At 42.9% G+C, this 23,139-nt stretch overlaps 1 protein-coding gene across 1 annotated transcript in view; it reads left to right on the plus strand.

Annotated features, from left to right (window-relative positions):
- Window positions 1-7,773: 7,773 nt before the first annotated feature.
- The window catches only part of SLC22A3 (solute carrier family 22 member 3), a 46,099-nt gene continuing 30,733 nt past the window's right edge, over window positions 7,774-23,139 (plus strand). Inside the window, exon 1 of the mRNA XM_065401609.1 lies at window positions 7,774-8,190. Within this exon, the coding sequence (XP_065257681.1) occupies window positions 7,774-8,190 (417 nt within the window). The remainder of the gene's footprint in view (window positions 8,191-23,139) is intronic.

The following is a 23,139-nucleotide window of genomic DNA, read 5'->3' on the forward strand; positions in this document are numbered from 1 at the left end:
CGCGTCTCGTCGGGACGCAACAATCGATCCCCGAATCAACGCGCGTACTCCACCAGCCCAGGTAGGAGTAAGCACCGTCGACAGGGGAGCCGCGGCGGTTGATTTGCCACCGTCCTCACAGCGGGGTAAGTCGGCTCGGATACGTCGAATTCAGCTACACTATTCGCGTAGCTGAATTTGCGTATCTTAAATCGATCCCACCCCCCTAGTGTAGACCTAGCCTAGCAAGCTCAGGCAATTCCTGTTCCTGTGTCAGCTAGCTGGCTCCCATGTTTAACCAAGACCCTGATTAGCTATAGCTTTCAGGTGTCCCTAAAACTCTGGGATAAGCAAAGTTCTACACCAATTGAGTTAAGTAAAAATGACAGTGGGAGCAGGAGGAAAGTGGCACTAACAGTCTGTGCCTATGACCACCCACTGGCCATGGGCAGTAAATTAGCTGGAGGAGCAGTATCTCAACCCTAGCCCTGAGATGGGAGAGGGATTCCACCCCATACCTCATGCATTTCACCTGCATCAAGCCCAGGTTATAGGGTTTTATCTAGGGGAAGCAAATTTCATCCCACAGGACATGGTTACTGTTCTCTTCTTTTTCCCTCCTCTAGGTTCTGCTTCTTTACTCCCTTCTTTTTCTTCTCTGCTGCTCCACTCCTGCTTTCTCCTCTCCTCCTTCCACAACTGTTCCTCTCCTGTTTTCAGCCGCTGTCCTAGCAATGAGCACAGAACTCCCCGATCCTTGTACTCAGAGGTTCCTAGTATTCACATTTATTTATGTCTGTACTTGGAAACAGGGGGATAAAAATAGCCTAATGGCTGTGGAAAAGTTATAGAGGAAAATATAGTGCAGTGTGGTGCTTTTTCTTGTGGCCAAAAGGTGGAAACCCTGAGGATGGAAAGGAACATTTCCCATGTCTCAGAGTTAGCTACAATTTGTTAGATTGACCCTGAGGCATGGGAAATATGCTATTCCATTGAGTGGTGTTGCCACCTTTTGGAAAGGAGAGAAAAAGGCAGGAAGAAAAATGGAGCGAGATCAAAGGAAAAAATGAAAGTGGAAGATGGAAGGAAGAAGAAAAATTAACAAAAAAGTAGAGAAAGCAGGAAACAGAACATGGTACTTGCCAGACTGGGTCAGAAGGAGGCCCATCGAGGCCACTATCCTGTCTCTGAGACTGGCCAGACCAGGTGCTTCAGGGGAAGGTGTAAGAAATCCTGCAAAAGGCAGATGTGGGATAATCTGTATCTGTACACCTCATCCTCACCCCTAATAGTTAGATACTGGTTTAACGCTGATGCATCGAGGTTTCATATCTTTTCAAAACTATTTTGTTGGCATTAACAATCATAACTCCGCATACTTTCATTAGCTTGGTAAATGTCTAATATCCCTAGGATCAGCATCAAGGTGAGTGCAACATGCTGCAGTCATGTTCCTGTGCTTTAAAATATTTTGGTGGCAGCAAGAGAAACTGAGAGGAGAACCAAATAATCATAAATGATATTTTAACATGACACTCTTAATGCAGAAAATGTGGACTAGTATTATTATTATTGTTGTTTATATAGTATTGAAAGTGAGTTCAGTGCTTAACAGGCCTATAGGAAACAAGGGGCCTGAAACTTGTCTTATCATTTAAACATGTGCAAAGTGCTGGCAAGTCAGAATTCTCCATTTGTTTACATCAGTAGTAGATCTCTGGCAGAGGTGTAAATAGCAACCCAGAGTACAGAGCAGTGGAGCCTCTGGCCCATAGTTTTGGTCAGGAGGAATTTACAATCTAAATGATCATTTTATTTATTCAGGGCAGATAGTTTCACAATATAAATGATTATACAGATTGGGTGATGCCCGTAGGCTTCTGGGAACTGAACAATGCAACCCTACCTCATCCCTGTGCTAGGCTGTACTGTACAGACAATTGTTATCTTGCTGGGATGTAGCAATGGGGCTGAAAATAGTCCAGGATACAAGAAGAATGGTTGTAAATCTAAATCAATCATCTGTGTTATCAGCTGCACAGTGGCATGAGATGGCACACAGTGTATTTGATCTTTGCATGAAATGCTCCCACAGACAGTTTGCTGGAACAATATAGTTTTCATCCTGTCTCTTAACTGGCTGTGACATTTGGGTTCCTAAAGAGAGTTCCAAACACTGCAATACTCATGTTTGTAATTAATTAATTTGTAATTCTGAATATACCCCCTTCCATCACTGCTGCTGTCACTGTTCCTCCCCTCCTACTGCTGCCATACCTCTCCTTCCCCTCACCCTTTACTTTCCCTTCCCCACGTCTTCAGTTATTCTCTCTTTGTTTACGCCTCAGCCCATTTTTTATCTGTCTGTCTCTCTCTCATCTCTCACCTCCTCTACTTCCTTCCAGATATCAAAGAGCATCACTTTGTGCTGTGTGCATGCAATTAATTTCCCCAAATACTGGTTTGACTCAGGACTGGCACCGGCCCTAAGACAATTTCAGAGAGCTGGAAAACGTACGGTAACTATAAATGGCCATGATTTTCTGGTTCTGGGAAGTGTTCTGTTCATACATATTAGGCAAATAAGTTTTCCAGGGACACTAGATATGGCATGAATTAGCCTTCCAGTTCTGGATACAGTTCAAAACCTCTAACAAATCCCAAGTGAAAATGAGTTTTGAGGTCTCACAAGCACAACACAACAGCATCCCAGGCCTGAATTAGAAGGGGCGGGTTCAGTGTTGAACTGGAAAAGCAGAGTTGTGCCAGGGAGCTTGCCCAGTGCCTGCCGTTGCTGTGGCTATGTCTACACTTGGAGCTGGGGGCGATGCCCAGTTCACGTAGACATGTGCACGTGAGCTAGCGCACTAAAAATAGTAGTGTGTAGCCATGGTAGCATGGGCAGCAGCAAGCAGCAGCATGGAGTAGCTGCTCCGAGTACAACCTGCCTGGAGCCCATGGGCACATACGTGGGGCAGTTAGCTGCTGACACTGCCCAGGCCACCGCTGCTACGCTATTGTTTTTAGTGCACTAGCTCTAGGAGAGCTAGTGTGAGTATATCCATGCAAGCTGGGACTCACACCCCTAGCTCCAAATGTACCTGTAGCCTTTGATTCATTCTAGCCAGTGCTTTTCTTCCCCCACTTTCACCTAAACAAAAATAACACATATGTTTCTGGTTGTAAATTGGAGCTGTTCAGAGCTGTAAATGATATTTCAGACCTTCGTTTCTTCACCCCTTTTTTAGAAGTTCTGAGCACCAGCAGTGGGAAAGGATTATCATCCCTGGGTTTAGAAAGTGGCCCAAACCAAAACCCTGGATCCGTACACCTCCCAAACTTTGCATCTAGGTATAAACTTTGCAGCTGAGCATCTCTCGGCTTTATTTGATGGGAAAGGAAACCATGGCACACCTGGATTGAGCCGTTTGAATTAGTCAGTCAGTGGCAGAGCTAGGAATAAAAGCCAGTGATCCTGATTCCCAGTCCTGTCCTTAAACCACTGGCAGAGGGACCCAGACCTTATATTTACTTATTGGCTGTGTCTTTAGAGAGGGGCTCTTTGACTACATGTGTCTCCATTACTATATGAAGCTAGTTCAGGTGGCCTTATTTTCCCCTCTGGCTGCATCCCTGTCCCCTTCCTTTACTTGGCACAGCGAGCATTTCCCTTTTTCTCTGGACCAGTTAGATCAGCTTTGTACTTTATACAGTGATGAATGTTCCAGCAGCAAATGCACTCCTCAACACCAGCATTACTAGCCAATAAATTCTTCCAAAACAATCTTCCAGAAATCAAATGTCAATTTGAAACTTTGATATCCAAACTAACATTGGAGTTCCAGGAAAACCTGAGGTAATCTAAGAATCACTTGTTCTAGAATAATATTAATGCACACTGCCTGCATCTGTAATTTGCTTATTTTAAATTCCTTTATCAACACTCAATCTCACAACACCCAGTGGTGTAAGCAAGTATTAATGCACCATTTTTAGATGGTTAAATGGAAGTCTAGAGAGATATTAAGGAAATGTGATCACTTGGGCCTCATCTACACTAGAATATTGAACCTGCTATATTTAACCAGGTTAAGAACAAATGGTTCAGTGCATCCTCACTGAAACTTGTTAAGAACACCTGCAGGTTTGCCCTATGTCCACACTACCACTAAACCTTTTCAGCCACAGTGTCCTCCAGGTTCTTACCCAACAGTTCATGGCAGTGCATTCTGGGAGATTGCACTAGGGCACTAAAATGATGAAGGCTGGAAGAACTGATATTCCAATTTGGAGCACTTTCATTTGTGGACGAGAAGTGTTTCACAATTGTTTGAGGGGAAACAAATGTCACTTTGCATGGTAAATTTCTCTGGTATAGACAAGACCATAATGAGTGATTAATAGGACAGACCCATGAGTTTTGACTCCCAGGCCTGTACCCCAACCACTAGACTGCATTTTCTCCCTTTGCTCTCACCACATAGCTCCAATTCAAGAAGATTTTTTGAGTTAATGGGCTGGATCCGCAGCTACCTCCACTGACCAATTAAAAGTTGGCAAATTAAAACTGATCAAAGGAAATATTTTTTCAGACAACACGTGATTAGACTAGAGACCCAAACTCATTGCAACATGAAGTCGTCGAAGTCAAAAACTTAGCAAGAATCAAAAAGGGATAAGGTTAACGAGAATAGCCAGAGTTGTCATAGTTGATGGGAACAAAGGTTTTAGAAGGTGTTGTGTCTTGTGCTCTCTATACAACATATGCAATATAAAGGAACCATATGGGCAAGGTGAGGTCCAAATAGCCATGTTTACTAATCATATATAACCTGTACCACCTGGCTACACACACACACTGCTGCTCTGGCAGAGTTCTGGTGGAATATAGAGGACAGTGAGGGCCACTAGTGGGCTCACAAACTATTTAAAGGGATGTTACCCTATTCCTGTACACTACAGAAGGGATATTAAACCTCATGCTTCAGGCCTTAAGCCAATCTCTAACAAAGATCAGAAGGAAATATAATGTCTGCAGGAAATTACCCCACATCTAACTACTGTGAGATGCTTACACCCTCCTCTGAAGTGTCTGGTGCTGCCCATTGTCAGAGACAGGACACTGGACTAGATGGACTGTTGGTCTGATCCAGTATGACAGTTCCTTTGGTCTTATGTTCCTAATTCCAGTGATTTTCACCAGCTGAAGATCTGCCCCAATATGTCTAATTTCCAGGTGTCTCCTTTATCTGCAGTATTATTGTAATATAAATTAAGCCTATTTGTCTCATATGGTAATTTGACCCGTTGGTGCTGCTGTTCCCATTGACAATTATTATTCTTGGTTATTATGATCTGAGATAAAATGGCTATTAATTTCACAGCACAAAGCCTTATCTTAGAAAATAGACTGCTGGCCATCCCTCTGTACAGGAGTGAGGCAAACTCCCTTTACTGGTGGGTCTAGTGTAGGGCTGGGTGAAATTTTTCAGTTGAAACTTTTTCCCAGAGAAGTTTCAGATTCAGAGACATCAAAACATATTGCAAATTCATGTCAATGTCACCTAAAAAATCCCAAAATGGAAATGTTTTGTTTTGATATTTTCCAAATGGAATGTTTTGATATCCTGTTTCCAAATTTCCTTTAATTTTATTTTAAAAAAAATGGTTAAGAACAAAAATGATTTGGTGAAAAGAAATGTTTCATTCAACCCCAAGCAATTTTTTTGACTCTCTAATTTGCTGTAAATGTTTCTGTTTGACCCAAAATGATTTATTGTTCAAAACTGCTGGCAACTGAAAAAGCTGTTACATGCCCAGCTCTTGTTTAGTGCAGTTACAAAGTCTGCCTATGTTTCTTGGTTTTACCATCTGACTTTTGGCTTGACCAGGACAACTGGGGGACTCAAGTGATGATATCTCAAAATTATGAGTTGGGAACTGGGTTCACATGGATGGGAACTGAGCTTGCCAACCGAACACAAGCACTGTTCTGTAACAACTTCCAGATACAGAGTCTAGCTGCTAAAAGGGATGAAGGTTAGAAGGAATGTTTGTCTTTTAGATTTCTCAGGGTTTTTTTTTTTTTTTTTTTTTTAAATCTTACAGTTGGTGGGACTTTGCTAAACTAAGTCTTTTCATTTCATATTTGAGTGGTCATATTTTAAATGCAGATTTTATCACAAAGGAGTGAAACTATAAGAGGCTTGGAATTTGGGTTGAATTCAGCTAAGCATGGCCCTCTGAACCACTGATTATCCTGAGAAAAGTTCTCCTCCCCGATCATTGAGATTTTCAGGGATAAGACCTCTTTCTCTTGGACTCTTCAGTTTTATTGGCTTCACAGATAACTCTGGTGGCAAAAAAAACCCCACCCACTTTTGTCTGCAACTGGCCAGAAGACTGCACTGCACCACACCACATCAGACACAGACCTGCCCACAGTGAGCCATGCATTCATGACCTCCCAGTTTCATTATTTTGCAGCTCATTATATCTAGGACTGAAACCACACACCCTGTAAGAGCTCGACCTGATACAAAAGCTCATCTGTTTAGCAACACAAATCATCATGAGCACATCACCTCAGATCTGTGCTCCCTCCCTGGGCACCATTTCAAGTTGTCTGTCCTGAAATTCAAAGCCCTCCATGGGATTGAACCTAGCTACCTGAAAGTTTGCTTCTATCTCCGCAACCATAACATTCCATCAATGACAACTATGACCAGTAAGAGACAGGTAATTGCCAGAGACAGAACTGCCCTGGGAACTGGACCTCGACTTATTCCTGTAAAGAGATAAGAGTGGCCACAAATCTCACCACTTTCAGAATTTTAAATGCAAACCCCATTCTTTCTGTGGCTTAGATTGCCCTCTGGAACTGCCACCCACCCCCAGCCCACCTTGATCTCTGGCCCCCACAAGTCCCTGGCCCCCAAGCAAACTTATCAACTAACTAAATGTATAGCTCCTCTGGGAAAGGAGAGAGCAGGGGACACTCAGATACTAAGATGAATGAGGCCATATAAAAACCTACATAAATAGGTCAAAGCACAGATAGACCTATTTTTAAAAGAAACTCTGACATTTTGGGCATACACTACCTGACAACCTTTCTTTAATTATAACATAGAAAGGAAAAAGCAGTTCCAATAAAAGCTGCACAGATGGTTCAATAGCACTTTGGATGAGTACTAGAACATTGCTGCAGAAATAACTCCTGTGGCTGAAGGGGAGACTTCATAGCTTTTTATGAACATTTCTGTCACTGCCACCCAGAATGCTGACAACATCGCTCATTGCTACTTTTGCAGCAGCTTCCTCTTGGTTATGTTTTTATTTAACACTCTGCATTTTTCTGGGACCCCTTTGTAAGGACAACAGCAATACACCATTGCCTGCAGAGCTGGTATTTACTGCACGCCTGTCCCTAAAGAGTTAATTGTTTTTATTACATAATCTGTTTAACATTCTGGATAGATAGGAAACACACGCCCCTTCTCTCTTACCGTATGTTTACCCACTTTATATTGCCCTCCTAAACTGCTGTGTGTAAGCCTCATGCCTCTTGACATACTGTAACACTTTGGGTGGGTCGGTGGAACTTTGCTCTGTTCCAAAGCTGCTTATGCTACTGTGATTATGTGTGTGTGTGTGTGAGAGAGGAGAGGGAGAGGGAGAGAGACAGTCCACACAGCTACGGCTACAGGAAGCACCAGCACTAGTTACAAAGTTTGAAAGCTGTTGACTCTGCCATCTCTTTGAGCCCTCCGAATTGAAAACCTACTGCACACAATGCCGTCTTTTGATGAGGTTTTAAAAGAAGCTGGGGAATTTGGAAGGTTCCAAAAGAGGGTCTTTTTCCTCCTTTGCCAGACAGGCATAACTTTTTCTTTTCTATTTGTTGGAGTGGTATTTCTTGGGCACACACCAGAGTACTATTGGTGCAGGATCCCTGGTGCAGCTGAATTAAGTGAGAGATGTGGATGGACCCTTGAAGAGGAACAAAACTATACTGTGCCAGCTCTGAACCTGGTGAACAGGTTTTCCAGTGGCCAGTGTGAGAGGTTTGACATGGAGTGGAATAACACCTCTGTGAGCTGTGCCAACCCACTGTCCCGCTTTACTAATAGCAGCTTGGGCAACGTGCCGCTTACTTCATGCCAGGATGACTGGGTATATAAACAACCCCACTCAACGATCGTCAGTGAGGTAAGGGAAATCAAAATTTTCCAATCAGTGTTTTCATTGTCAGAGCAGGAGTGTAAAATAAAAATTGATTGCTATAGCAATACATATGGAGTATAGATGTTTTTGATGAAAACTTTATTCTTGTCCCATTAAAGTTTCTCTGAAATTTACAAATGAATCAGGATATTGAGTATTCTCAAGCAGCAATATCAGGGTGAGTATTGACTCTCTGGAGCAGATGAACTCAAATGGGGATACTGCTTTCTTGCTGCTGTAATGCTGGACTAAAATAAACAAAGAGTAATGTCATTGCAACAGAGGCATTAGAGTGGTCATTTAAGGGCAGGTCCTTGGCTGGTATAAATTAATGTTGTTCAATTGACTGCTGCTGATTTATACCAGCTCATGATCTGACCAGTTATATAGACATTATATAATTTATTTGAGAAAGCATGTAGACTTACTAGTAATAAATAATTAGTATCTAACCACTTCTGTGTGTCCTGAGCCTCGATAAGAAAATAGAATTACATTGGTTGTCATTAAAAATTCATATTTTGCCAACAGTTACCACACTCTGGTATCTGAAATGCCAGTTATTTCCTGTAGAATGGAAAACTGCAGTCGCTCCGTTACTCCTTTTGTGGTAAGTGTTGGCAAATACAGTTATTCTTTATTGGGCTGCAAAAGGACAATCAATAAGTTGTGCTAGGAGATCTTGATTATAGACATGTAGTCGGTGCAGTACAATGTGACTCTAATCCATAGACTCAGCACTAGAGATGTATGTGTATGTAAATAACTGTGATAACTGTAGTGCTCGGAAACACCATAACTAAAATACATTTAAATAAATTAGGTATGTAATCTTCATGAAGTGTTGTATACTGTATGAAACCACCACATGATTTGACTGCCGTGCCCATGGTCCTACAATCTTCCCATTATTATTTATTTGTATGTGATGACCAGGACCCGGGCAGTCAGATCTAGTGGTTGGAGCAGGAGTCAGGGCAGGTCGGGTACCAGGAGGTCAGATCCAGGATAGACCAGAGGGCAAACCAAGAGTCAAGTGTCAGGAGGCAGGCCAAGTCAGATACCGGGAGGTCAGAGTCCCAGATAGGCCAGAGGACAAAAGCGAGAGTCAGGTGTCAGAAAGCAAACTAACTCAGGTACTGCGAGGTCAGAGCCCGTGACAGGTCAGAGGGAAAACCGAGAGTTAGGAGGCGGGCAGGATCAGAAGCTGGAGTCTAGGGTCTCTCACAAGCAGGGTCTGGAGCAGAGACAGGCAGGCAGTCTATGTTGTTGCTCAGACAGCTCCCTTTCATGGCTTCCTGGTTTATATACTGGTATAAGCCAATCGGGGGGCTTTCTGAAGCTGTCCCTCCAGTCCTGGTGGTTGGTACTTCCTGCAAGCCCAGTCTCACAGGGTCTTCCCATGGGAGCCCAGCCTAAGCCTCCTGTGGCAATGTGGAGGCATCAGCAGCCCTAAGCCCCCACAGTTCCATCCCTGCAGGTTCTCACATTATATTACTATAGTGCCACGGCGCCCCAGTCCTGGATCAGGACCCCCTTGTGCTAGGTGCTGTACAAAGAGACAGTCCCTAACCCAAAGAGTTTATAGTCTCATCCACCTTCCCTCAGCCCGTCCTGTCATCAGTTGTTCTACTTTGTCTCTTCTTAGGTTATGACATCTTCAGGGCAGGAAACTTTCCTTATACACATTCCGTAAAGTGCCTAGAACATTGCATGCCCTGAATAAATGTTAAATAAGAGCAAATGAGTGGCCTGGAGATTGGTAAATGGATACAGAGCATCCACCTTCAGGTCATAGAATCAAAGCTGGTTCAGGTTAGAAATAACTGAAAATCAGGATAAGCTGATGAGTGCGAGCTGTCTGAAATGTGTCGGTGTCATAGTTTACTCCCTGGCAGATAAGAATCCACACCTCAAAAAACATTAATCACAGTCTTCACTGAGTAGATTTGTTTGCTGTCTCAGCAATGGATTGAATGGGCAAGGAAAATTAAATATGTTCAGATTCATAGGAGTGGCTATTCCAGGTGAGGACTGAACCTCACTGGCAGGGGAAACTTGCGCTGCTGCCTATGTCATACTTGTCCGGGAGATGTACAGAGAAATTCAGCCTCCAGGGCTTTCAGTCCAGAATCTTTCATGAACAGTATCATTTAACTGACATTATTTTAAAATGAAAATTAGGAGTGTGTGTGATGGGTGTGTGTGTGTGTGGGGGGGAGTGAGATTACTTTTTTGTCCATGTTTTTTCAGCTGTTGACCCTGATGACTGCTGAAAGTGGGTGAGCAAAACAGCAATGAAAAGCTTCACTCCTAGTCCATTTACAGCAGCAGTAGGTAAAAGATTATTCTGTATCTGATGCAACCACTATGATTTTGCATCAGCAGCAAGAAAAAAACCCTCCCTGCTCACTAGCTAATGCACAGAGAAAATGAGAGTGTGGGTCATCAAAGCAAGTAGTGAGAGCTGAAGTTCAAAGTTCCGTTGGCAAACATCTCCAGGCTGTACCACATTCACCTGTGTGTTCAGCAGCATGCATGTAAGTGAAAAGCAGGGCTACAGGGAAAAGGAAGGTGACCAATGGAATGGTGAATGGGAACCTTACGGAAATGCTCCAGGTGCACGTGAACAAGCTCCTGAAAACCAGCCAAATAAGAAGCGTGGTTTTGATTTTCACCACCGTTGCCTGCCAAATCCTCTACCAAAAATAATAATAAGAAGGAGGTTGGATGGCCCAGATAAGGTGTGGGGAGGGAAGGCCACTGGACAAGAGTGCTCTTACTGACTAATGAGGAGATTTTCAAAGGCATGAAGGCTGTTAGGCATCCAACTCTCATTGGACATGACTGGAAGTTGGGCACCTAATTGTCCTTTATGCCTTTGAAAATCTACCCCCTAAGCCTCTGAATATTCTTCTGTAAAATAACAGGCCCTTGTACAATGCCTAAAGACAAGGACATAAGAATAGTAATAGGCTAGAGAGCATCTCCTTCTTTCCCAGGTGACCTTATGGTGTGTGTGTATATGTGTATATATATATATATACCAAGTAGCAGCATTCACAGGACTCTTTTCAGACCTCAAAGGCCTGATCCAAAGAGTTCTGGGATCAGTAGAAAGACTCCCATTGACTTCACTGGCCCAAGACTCCAGTCCCTGTAGCTTGGGTCTGGCTCCAACATACCTAATTATCAGCTTTACTCATTTACCAAGCAGTGACATAGCAGGCAATTCACAACGTAAACATGTTAAATATAACACACTTGGAAAGGGAAGACCAAGTTAACCCTAAGTTAGGACTTCCATAAAATTTAGATGAGAAATCAAGTTAGACATAGTAGTGTCCTATCTAATTGACCATTGAAACAGCTACCCCTTTTCTAATGTGCCTGCTCTTTCTAAACCTTCCATTTTTATATAGATGAACTGTTCTTTTTGTACTTTGTTTAAACATGTGTTATTTCATATCTGATTAAGTTTACCGAGAACATGACCAGGGAGACTAAATCAAAAGGATGATTTAGCATAGTAATCTGAAAAGCAGATGTTCGTGGGAGGGAGAGACTTGAAAAGCAGCAATGCTGAAAGAAATTTGCAGGGGGTTATATTAGACAGCAAATTAGGCACAAGTTTGCAATGTGATTCAGTACCTCAAAGACAAATGCAAACACGGGCTGCTATGCAAAGATGTCACCCCACAGAACAGGGGTGTAACAGTTCCACTCTATCCGGTTCTTATGCAATCACACCTGAAATGCTGCATTCAGTTCTGAGCACCTTATAACCACAGAGATAAATATGATCAGAGGACTGGAGGGATTGATTTGTGAGGAATAATTAAATTAATGAAATATGCAGGGTGGGTTTCTCATCTTTGTTCTGATCCCTTCACACTGCTATGGTGGTGCAAAAGGGTCTGGATCTCTCCTTGGGAAACACTTGAATATGGTGTCAATTTCTATTATTTTATGTCTAGTTAATTTGTTAAACTGTTTCAAAATAGTTCCATAGGCAGCTTCATTTACAGTAACCACTAAGTAAAAGTAATTGTTTGGTTTGATGGGAACTCAGGAGCTGGCACATGAGCAGCACCTGAAGTGCCTGATGCCTATTCCATTGTAGCTGGATTAATTAAATTACACCCTAGGATAGGTTTCAGAGTAGCAGCCGTGTTAGTCTGTATCCGCAAAAAGAACAGGAGTACTTGTGACACCTTAGAGACTAACACATTTATTTGAGCATAAGCTTTCGTGGGCTACAGCCCACTTCATCGGTTGCATAGAATGGAACACACAGAAAGAAGATATTTATACATACAGAGAACATGAAAAGGTGGGAGTAGCCATACCAACTGTAAGAGGCCAATCAATTGAGATGAGCTATCATCAGCAGGAGAGAGAAAAAAAACAAAACAAAAAAACAACAACCTTTGAAGTGATAATCGAGATGACCCATAGAAGGTGTGAGGATATTTTAACATGGGGAAATAGATTCAATTAGTGTAATGACCCAACCATTCCCAGTCTCTGTTCAAACCTAAGTTAATTGTATCTAATTTGCATATTAATTCAAGTTCAGCAGTCTCTCGTTGGAGTCTGTTTTTGAAGTTTTTTTGTTGCAAAATTGCCACCTTCAAGTCTGTCACTGAGTGGTTAGAGAGGTTGAAGTGTTCTCCCACTGGTTTTTGAATGTTATGATTCCTGATGTCAGATTTGTGTCCATTTATTCTTTTGCGTAGAGACTGTCCGGTTTGGCCAATGTATATGGCAGAGGGGCATTGCTGGCACATGATGGCATATATCACGTTGGTAGATGTGCAGGTGAACGAGCCCCTGATGGTGTGGCTGATGTGATTAGGTCCTATGATGGTGTCACTTGAATAGATATGTGGACAGAGTTGGCATCGGGCTTTGTTGCAAGGATAGGTTCCTGGGTTAGTGTTTATGTTGTATGGTGTGCGGTTGCTGGTGAGTATTTGCTTCAGGTTGGGGGGCTGTCTGTAAGCGAGGACTGGTCTGTCTCCCAAGATCTGTGAGAGTGAGGGATCATCTTTCAGGATAGGTTGTAGATCTTTGATGATGCGCTGGAGAGGTTTCAGTTGGGGGCTGAAGGTGGCGGCTAGTGGCGTTCTGTTATTTTCTTTGTTGGGCCTGTCCTATCGTAGGTGACTTCTGGGTACTCTTCTGGCTCTGTCAATCTGGTTTTTCACTTCAGCAGGTGGGTATTGTAGTTTTAAGAATGCTTGATAGAGATCTTGTAGGTGTTTGTCTCTGTCTGAGGTATTGGAGCAAATGCGGTTGTATCTTAGAGCTTGGCTGTAGACAATGGATCGTGTGGTGTGTCCTGGATGGAAGCTGGAGGCATGTAGGTAAGTATAGCGGTCAGTAGGTTTCCGGTATAGGGTGGTGTTTATGTGACCATCACTTATGAGCATAGTAGTGTCTAGGAAATGGACCGCTTGTGTGGATTGGTCTAGGCTGAGGTTGATGGTGGGATGGAAATTGTTAAAATCATGGTAGAATTCCTCAAGGGCTTCTTCTCCATGGGTCCAGATGATGAAGACGTCATCAATGTAGCGCAAGTAGAGTAGGGGCGTTAGGGGACGAGAGCTAAGGAAGTGTTGTTCTAAGTCAGCCATAAAAATGTTGGCATACTGTGGGGCCATGCGGGTACCCATAGCAGTGCTGCTGACTTGAAGGTATATATTGTCCCCAAATGTGAAATAGTTGTAGGTGAGGACAAAGTCACAAAGTTCAGCCACCAGGTTAGCCGTGATATTATCGGGGATACTGTTCCTGATGGCTTGTAGTCCATATTTGTGTGGAATGTTCGTGTAGAGGGCTTCTACATCCATAGTGGCCAGGATGGTGTTTTCTGGAAGATCACCGATGGATTGTAGTTTCCTCAGGAAGTCAGTGGTGTCTCGAAGATAGCTGGGAGTGCAGATAGAGTAGGGCTTGAGGAGAGAGTCCACATAGCCAAACAATCCTGCTGTTAGGGTGCCAATGCTTGAGATGATGGGGCGTCCAGGTTTATGGATCTTGGGTAGCAAATAGAATACCTCTGGTCGGGGTTCTAGGCATGTGTCTGTACAGATCTGTTCCTGTGCTTTTTCAGGGAATTTCTTGAGCAGATGGTGTAGTTTCTTTTGGTAATCATCAGTGGGATCAGAGGATAATGGCTTGTAGAATGTGGAGTTAGAGAGCTGCCTAGCAGCCTCTTGTTCATATTCCAACTTATTCATGATGACGACAGCACCTCCTTTGTTAGCCTTTTTGATTATGATGTCAGAGTTGTTCCTGAGGCTGTTGATGGTGTTGTGTTCAGCACGGCTGAGGTTATGGGGCAAGTGATGCTGCTTTTCCACAATTTCAGCCCATGCACGTCGACGGAAGCAATCTATGTAGAGGTCCAGTCTACACCTAGGGTAGGTGGCTGGAAGTGGGTCCTTTCACAATGAGGTATTTTGAGGAGGAGGAGAACAGAATCCACTATAACGTCCATTATGGACAACACTTGGCAACTCTATTTACCTTCTTCAGGCCTTAATGATAGGTGAAATAGCAAAATCTAAGATTCGTTTATAAAACATTCTTGGTGTCTTATGGAGGTACAACAGCAAGTCCTCTTTCTCCTTGCCACTGCAGTTTGAAGTTTTGCATATTGTACCAGGATGGGTTGTGCACTCTACAGCTTTGGGTCATGCTTTTCCTTGCAGGCACCTAAAATCAGACAGAGTTGCCTTACAAAAGGCAAACCCATTAACTCTCAGTACATCATGCAGCTAGAGCCCTTGAACTCCCTGATCCTGAGGTGGAATAAAGTTAGACAAAGTAGTGATCAGAATGATTTTAAGATGCAGATTGCAGCAAATGCACTGAAATCAGTTTGACTTTATTTGTAAAACCTCACAATAATTCCACAAATGTAATTAAGTTTCCCTTTTTAAGAGAACACACGAAGCTCAGTGAAATTAAGTATTTGGGAAATACCCCCAAAATAAAATCAAATATTGTTTCCACTTGTTTTTATTGGGCTTTTGTTACTCCTCATGAACCTGGAAAAAGAAACTAGTTGGGTCAGCAGTAGGTTTGGAATCAAATGGCTTGTCAGATTTTGCTGGGAAAGGGAACCATAGAGGAGATACAGATCTTGGCCTAAATTCATTCCCCATTTATGTCAGATGATATCAGCATAAATAATGCGGGGGTCCAGATTGCATTTTTTTAGGAATGGGAGTGGAGTCACTAAAAGTCACTTCTGCAAATGGGTGGTGCAGGCTAAAAAGAGGATATGACTAGAGCTGCTAGAGGGTGCAGTGATTCAGCAGTTCCGTACAGTGGACCAGAAATCGGAAAGAAAAAAAAAGTTGAGCCTAGATCATTTCCACTAACTACTGATAGAATGTTGCAAAGGGTGGGTAATTTTATCCAAACATTTTTTACAATGATGACGCCTAGTGGCATGTTAATGGATTACAGACAAATCTACAGATTCAGATGCCAGCAGAGACAGTAATCTACAGATTCATCAATTGCTAATAGCAAAGCTGGTGTGTTCCAGACTTAATAGCAGCCTTTACTGGCACATGTTTAGCATAATGAACTGATTCCAATGTAGCCTCTCAGCAACACTTTCTTATGATGAAAGTTATGTAATTTTGAGACTTGGCAACAATTCATTGCCCAAGTGTGAGGTCTGAGAAGGACAAATCATCACCAGAACACATTATCCTACTACACTTGTTGCAAATAAATCATTATGCTCTGATACTTGGCAGCTGTCTCAAAAAACCCAGACAATATTTTCAAAGGAATCTGTAACCAGTTCAGCAATGTTTACCTTACAACTTTTACAGCGTCTTAAAGCAGTGAATAACATGACAGTCAAAGCTTTGGTGGAGAGAAAACAGCTGTTCCTTTTTCTATACTACTCCAGAAGAATTAATTCAACACTACGGAAAAGTCCCAAAGCCTACACTTACCTTGATTAGTACGTCTGGGTTAATACAAGAAATCAGTGCTACTCTTTCATATTATTATGTAGGGATTGAGGGGTAGTGAGAGGGTGGCGGGAGCAGACAGGGGGACTGATTTAGTGCCAAGAGATGGGTTCACTACAAAGTTCTCAGTAAGGTTCCCCCCCATATAAAAATGATTGTGCTTCAGGTAGGGCATATCTTCACAGCCCCATTTATTTCAGTGAAGCTGCACCAATTTACACTGGATGAGAAGCTGGGACATTGACTTCAAATGTTTGATAACTGCTATTTTTTTCTATGTTTGCACAGGGTTGGGATGAGTTTACAAATCTCTCCTTTATTTTGCCAGTCTGGAGGCAGCAGTGGTAATAAGAAAGGGAAAAGTTTGTTTTTTTTTTAAAAGGAGGAGACCAATTTCACATTAGAAAGCTTGGTATCATTCTGGGTGGTCCAGCCAGCAGATCTACAAGTGATTCAAGCTGGACCTTGAAGTCATGTATGAAAATTCAGGCAAAAAAACCCCAAAATCAAAACCAAACAAACCTCACTACTCAGGTTCTTGTGACACAGCAACTTAAGAGTGAAATCTGACCCTCTGTTTTTCTTTGTCATTATTGAGTTCCACCGGTGTGCTCACCTCTGAACAAGGTAGAGAAGAAAATCTGCCCTGAGGAGGTCTCTTAGCACATCTTGTTTTGATAAAACCAAGAAAAAGGGCTGTTTCTCTCCCCCCCCCCCCCCCCCCCGAGCTGAATCAGCTTGAAGTTTGATTTCAGTGAAGTGCTGGTGAAAAATGCTTTGGAGAATGAGAGAATCTATACACCCCCAAAGCAAGTACAGACTGGGTAGCAGCAGTCTGACCTGCCCCAGATTGGCCTAGCAATGTACTTTTGTCCTCCCCTGGAGGCACCACCTGCAGGACTGAGAGGATATTAATACTGCCAAGTAGGATGCCAGTTTTGCTGGTGGTTTTTTCAAATGGACACTTGTTCAGCCAGAACTGGGCTGAGACCTTCGATTCATTGTAGACAGGCAGAGAAAAACACCTAGGACTGGTCAATTAATAAGTAAATATTTGATTTACAACTATTATTCATCTCACCTGTCTCTTGTGAAGATTAGTTGTGACTGACTGTACAGTTCAGATCCTCAGGCCAAAGGTGCTATGCTTCCAAGTCCTCTGATGAATTATTATCAGGTAAGGCAATGCAGGGTTGAATCTGGGAAGTCAGGGAAAGGTATACACGGTGCTGAAGGACTAAGGTATGAGCTTTCCAGCATCCCGCTCAGTACTGGAACAGAAGACTGTCCTTAGTTGTATCACAGAGACCGGGGGAGGGGGGAGGGGGGAGCGATCCAAAACTTATTGAAGTCATGGAAAGACTCCGTCGACTTCAGTAGCCTTTGGCTCAGGTCCCAAATCACTTGCACCTCTATACAGAAAAGTGAGGTGCTGCTGAATGCCTGTAACTCCCATTGTCTTCAGTCCTTGAACTACACAGAAAAACATTGTGGAGTACTTGCTATCCCCTAAATGAATCTGAGTGTCAGTCCAAAACAAAAAATATCTTTCCTCTGACAGACATACTGTGAGGGGAGACACTGTAATAACCATTTTGTGTTCCAGGTATTAGTCATGACCTTGACCTTCTCAGTGCTCATTTCAGACCCATCCTCCTCCTTTGTTTAAAGGTTATTTCAGCTGTGAAATCCTTAGGCATATTGGGGATTTCCTTCCCTCTCTAGGGAGATAGATAGATAATTTAATACCCTTTTCCTGGCTAAGTAAAATAGGCAAAGTAAACTAAAATGGTCCCAAATAACTGCACCACAGTTAAAAAAAAATTCATTGGAATTTGGTCTGAATGTCTAGGTGTTCAGTGGGTGGTGAGAGCATTTAGCACCTTCCAGGCATCTGGCTCCTCATCAGGGGATACTTTCATCCCCTACAATCCGGCAGCTCCAAAGGAGTTGGTGGGGGAAGTAATGACATCAGCTTTCCCCTCTTCCATTCCTTTATTTATAACACAGTGCAGCTGAGAGTCGTGGCACTGTCCTGAAGTATGTGGTTTCTTCTCTCCTAAGCTCCTATCTCGACTGCTCGCAGTGACTGGTCTCTGCACATGTCACTGGAGGTGAGAGCAGAGGAGTTCAGATTGGTACTGATTATGAATTCATATACCAGGCCCTTTCTAGCCATCGTATTAAATTGAGGAAGAATATAGTTCAAGCATATAGTGTGGTAATGTGCATTTTGTTATGTACTGTATGGAAACTGTGTTAGCAAATGAAGTGTGTAGCCCACAGGCAAATTGTCAGTGCAGCCCTCAGTGTTGTAAAATGTGGACATCCCAGCCTTAAGCAGCGCATTACTGTGTGTGTGTACAAGTGCAGTCGGAGGTTTTCTGACACATACATCAATGGATGCTGAGGAGCTGAGCCTGAAATTAAAACCTACCTACTTAACTAACTTCCTCCGGATGTTAGGTCTTCCCTTTGAATTAGACTCAGAATAGAGGGGCAAAGTTCTGGTCTGGACCTAAACTTGTCCAAATTTTGGGGAGAAAGGGAGCACAGTGGCTGAGAGATAGAAAGGCAAATCCTCAAAATTAGATGTGAATCTAGATCCAAACTTGCCCAGTGTTCATGAGATGCTCAGACCTAAGGTTTTTGGTTTAGACCACCCCTAGTGTGACCTCTCAGAAATCTTTTATAGTTTATTTTCAGCAGACGCACTATACAGCTCTGATTTCACAGGGTTGCCAAGTTGGAAAGGTTAATAAGAAACAATGAAAGATGATGCAAGACACATGAGGCCCAGGCAGAAAGGGCTCTGGATTTTTGGATTCTCTACATTACTGACCCTGGATACCAAGCAGAAGATTGAGAGGGAGGCTTGTGACCCCTCCATTCTGAAGCCTGTATTTTGTTTTCCCATGCACAAAGAGCAAAGCATTCCTTTCAATACACATGAGCCCAATTTGTGAACAGTTATTCACACAAATAATTTTAGTGACTTGCTTGGGACTACATACGTAAGTAACTGCTCACTGGTGTTAGCAATGGGTTCAGTCTGGACCTTAGCTCTTTATAGCTACAGAACAGATACAGCCTGGTACACTTCTGCACATTTCTGCATGGGATCACTGCTAGGACTGAGAGGGTGGTTGGGGCTCCATTCATAGAATCATAGACGTGTAGGACCGGAAAAGACCTCAGTAGGTCATCTAGTCCAGTCCCCTGCACTCAAGGCAGAACTAAGTAAGACCATTCCTGACAGGTTTTTGTCTAACCTGTTCTTAAAAACCTCCAATGACAAAGATATCACAATCTCCCTACGCAATTTGTTCCAGTGCTTAACTATCCTGACAGAAAGTTTTTTCTAATGTCCAACCTAAACCTCCCTTGCTGCAATTTAAGCCCATAGCTTCTTGTCCTGTCCTCAGAGGTTAAGAAGAACAATTTTTCACCCTCCGCCTTGTAACACCTTTTATGTACTTGAAAACTGTTATCATGTCCCCTCTCAGTCTTCTCTTCTCCAGATTAAACAAACCCAATTTTTTCCAATCTTTCCTCATAGGTCATGTTTTCTAGAAATTTACATTACACTTTTACATTACCTTAAACCTCTACATTCACATTACACCCATGCCTTTTTGTTGAGGCTGCCAACCAGGGTACTAGTTGCAGTGAATTTTCTGAAATGGGGTTGATTCTCTTTTAAGAACTAGACTGAAATCACCAATTCTTTTCATCCAGGCCACCAAACAGCTTTCAGATGGTGGTAATTTTCAGACATTACCAGGGGTGAAAGTAACTTAAAAGTCTTACCGGTGCGGGGTCTCAGGTGGAAGGGGTGGGGCCTCGGGTGAAAGGGGCGGGGCTGGGGGGGGTCAGCCTCCCACAGCCAGCCCTTCAGTGCTCCCTGGCCCACGCCACCCTGGGCTCCGGCTGCTGCAGCGGTAGCAGCGGCGGTGGCCGGGAGCCCCGGGCCCTTTTAAATCTCCGGGCCCCAGGGCAGCTGCCTCTTTTGCCCCCCCACAGCTGCCCGGGGGTGGTTGAGGGGCAGCGACATTAAAGTGCTGCCGCAGCAGCCTTTTAACGTCAACTGTGTACAGGCCGGTACTGGTGGCCACTTCTTACCGGTATGCCATACTGGCCTGTACCAGTCCACTTTCACCTCTGGATACTACCAAACCAAGCCAAGGGTGGTCTGGGAGTGACGGGCTGTAGAACTCAAACAATCCTTTGAGCTATAGACACTTCTATGTTAAAGGTTAACTCTGTTAATGAAAAGGATGAAGAAGAGCTCTGTGGAAGCTCGAAAGCTTGTCTCTCTCACCAATAGAAATCGGTCCCAGTGGTGCTGGAACAATTTGTATAGTGGGGCTGCTGAGAGCCATTGGACCAAACTGCAAACCCAGTATGTGATGGAAACCACTTAGTGCCAGGGGTGCGGCAACCCCTGTTCCCCTAGTTCCAGCACCTATGGTTGGTTCAATATAAGATATTACCTCATCCACCTTGTTTTTCTTATATCCTGGTACTAACGCGGCTGTAACAACACTGTTTATATAAAGAGCATTTAAGTGGAACTGCACAGACAAAAAATAACAACAAAAAACAGAGCCAAGAATTCTTCGCTACGGCAAGAATATTTAAATATATGGACCCAAGCAAAACTTAGGATTGACTTATAAGGTATCAGTTAATTTACTTAAGTATTTTACACTATAAATCCTTTTGAAAGTACTCACAGTGCCTTACTGTTATCCGTTGTCTCTTGTTTCATGGAAAACACAAGTGATTTAAAGTATTTGACTGATATTTTAAGGCAACAGTTTATTTCAACAGTCAGCTGCAAATATATATTGAGGTACAAGGGTATTGTAAAGGAAGCATATTTTCCCTTGTCTCTTTGGTGCACTCTCCCCCCCGGCCCTTCATGTCAGGTTGTTCACTTTCTCTCTGTTTATCTTAAATGTGGATTAATTTGTTTCAAAAATAAATATATACTTTTAAAAGGATCGAGCATATTAACTTTCCAAGGCAAGGAGCCCATCTATCTCTACAGACCAATCCTTCAAGCTGTTCCATGAAGGAAGTCAACGGAGCTCCATGCAGGCGTGCAGGGGTCCACTAGCACAGAACAGCTTGCAGTATTGGGGCCTATGTTTGTAAAGCATCTAGCACAGGAGGGCTTTGGTCCTGACTGGGGCCTCTCTGAGTATTATCAGAATATTAATAATAATGGGTCGGATTTTTCCAAAAAACTCAAGGGACTGTTGACTTTCACTGCAACTTATGACCCTAAGTTACTTATGATGTGCTTTTGGAAAACCCACACAATGTCTTTAATACCAAAAGGCACCACAAGACAATGGCCTCCATACTGCTAAAGCATGGGACTGAAAGGGTGTCTTTGGAGCTTAGGTGTGTGGAGGCTCTGCAATGAGAAAAAAATTGCCCTAGCAGAATAGGCTTGAAAAGTATGGCTCACGTTTTCAATGAGGTCTCTACATCTACATTTGTAATTCTGTCCATGCCAATGATTCATGAGTCAAAACAGGATACTTAGACATCTGTGGGCTCAAATTTATAGGCTATGGACCTGGTTCTCATCTCAACTATGTAGGTTTTGTGCCAGTGTAATTCCATTGACTTCAGTGGCCACTGTTCCTTATTTACAACCAAGTGAATGAGATTGGAATCCAACCCTGGGTTTCAAAAGTGGCACTACAAACGCATATATGTGAAAGGTGAATTTGCTTTGATTTGAAGTGTTTAGGTATCCTTGTTTCTCCTGGGAGAGTTGAGACACGGGCAAAAAGCCTGATGCCACTTTCAGTGTTAGAAAAATGAGGTCCTGAACGCTGAATTCGGACGGTGGAATTAAAGGAAGTGATTTAAATTCATTTTCCTTTTATGATGTGTTTATTTTTAAAGTATTTCATTTTAAATCCTTTTCATTCTGTGCTCACAATAATCCATTATTAGCTCTGATGAGACAGTAACTTTTTTACTTTTTCTGCCTATTTTACTTCTTTGATTGCAGGGCTTGTGGACAGAAGTCTTCTGTCAGGGCTCTCTGCTTTAAGAGCAAGCAAGGTTGTCAAATCCTAAATAGGCCTTCGTTGCGTTGGTCTCCTGGTGAGGGGCTCTTTACTGCGGTCCAACACTGAGCTCCTTTGTTCATTTGCTAGCTTGGTCTTTCTCTTTAAGACCTTGACCTTACATGGTGCTGAGCAACCTTAATTCTCATTAAACAACTTTAAGTTTCGGGGACTATTGGTCCAGATTCTTCCGGCAGTTGTTTCCAATATATCTCCAGAAGAGTGTACCACAGAGGGTGACTGCGCCCTGACTCCATCTCACCCCTCTGGCTGGTTATGCTCCAAGCTATCAGGTAGAGATCCATTTCCCAGTGACTGGTAGAGTGACTTCCATAGGCTCTGGTGGAGAGAGGAAAGAGGCTTATTGGTGCCATCCTTGCTTTTCTTCCACCTAGTCCTCTTTGCCAATTTTTTCACTCCATTATTCCATTCCATGTTTTACTCTACAGAAGATCAGCTGGCTCCATATTTTCTACTCGATTAGCTAGTTTTAAAGACCAAATAGGCTGCGTTTGCCTGTTTGGGTGGTTTCAAACGTTCCTCCTGAAATCTCTCACCAGTGACAATGTCACAGGCATGTACAAGTACTTTTAAAATCACTTTTAGAAATGGCCATGTTCTTGAAAAAACTTTATGTAGTGGGACATTATGGAAATATTTCATGAAGTTCTGTCCTTTCTGTCCTGCTGTTGTACTTGTTTAAGAAACAAGGAGGTAGGAGTACTCGTCAAAGAGTAAATGTGCGACCACAGGTTCACACTTTGGAGTTTGTGAAAATTTCATAGCAGTTATTGTTTCTGAGACATGAGAACAAGTTTTGTTCCTGGAAGAACCTAATG

The sequence above is a fragment of the Emys orbicularis genome, chromosome 3, assembly GCF_028017835.1.
Source record: "Emys orbicularis isolate rEmyOrb1 chromosome 3, rEmyOrb1.hap1, whole genome shotgun sequence".
Taxonomy (NCBI): domain Eukaryota; kingdom Metazoa; phylum Chordata; order Testudines; family Emydidae; genus Emys; species Emys orbicularis.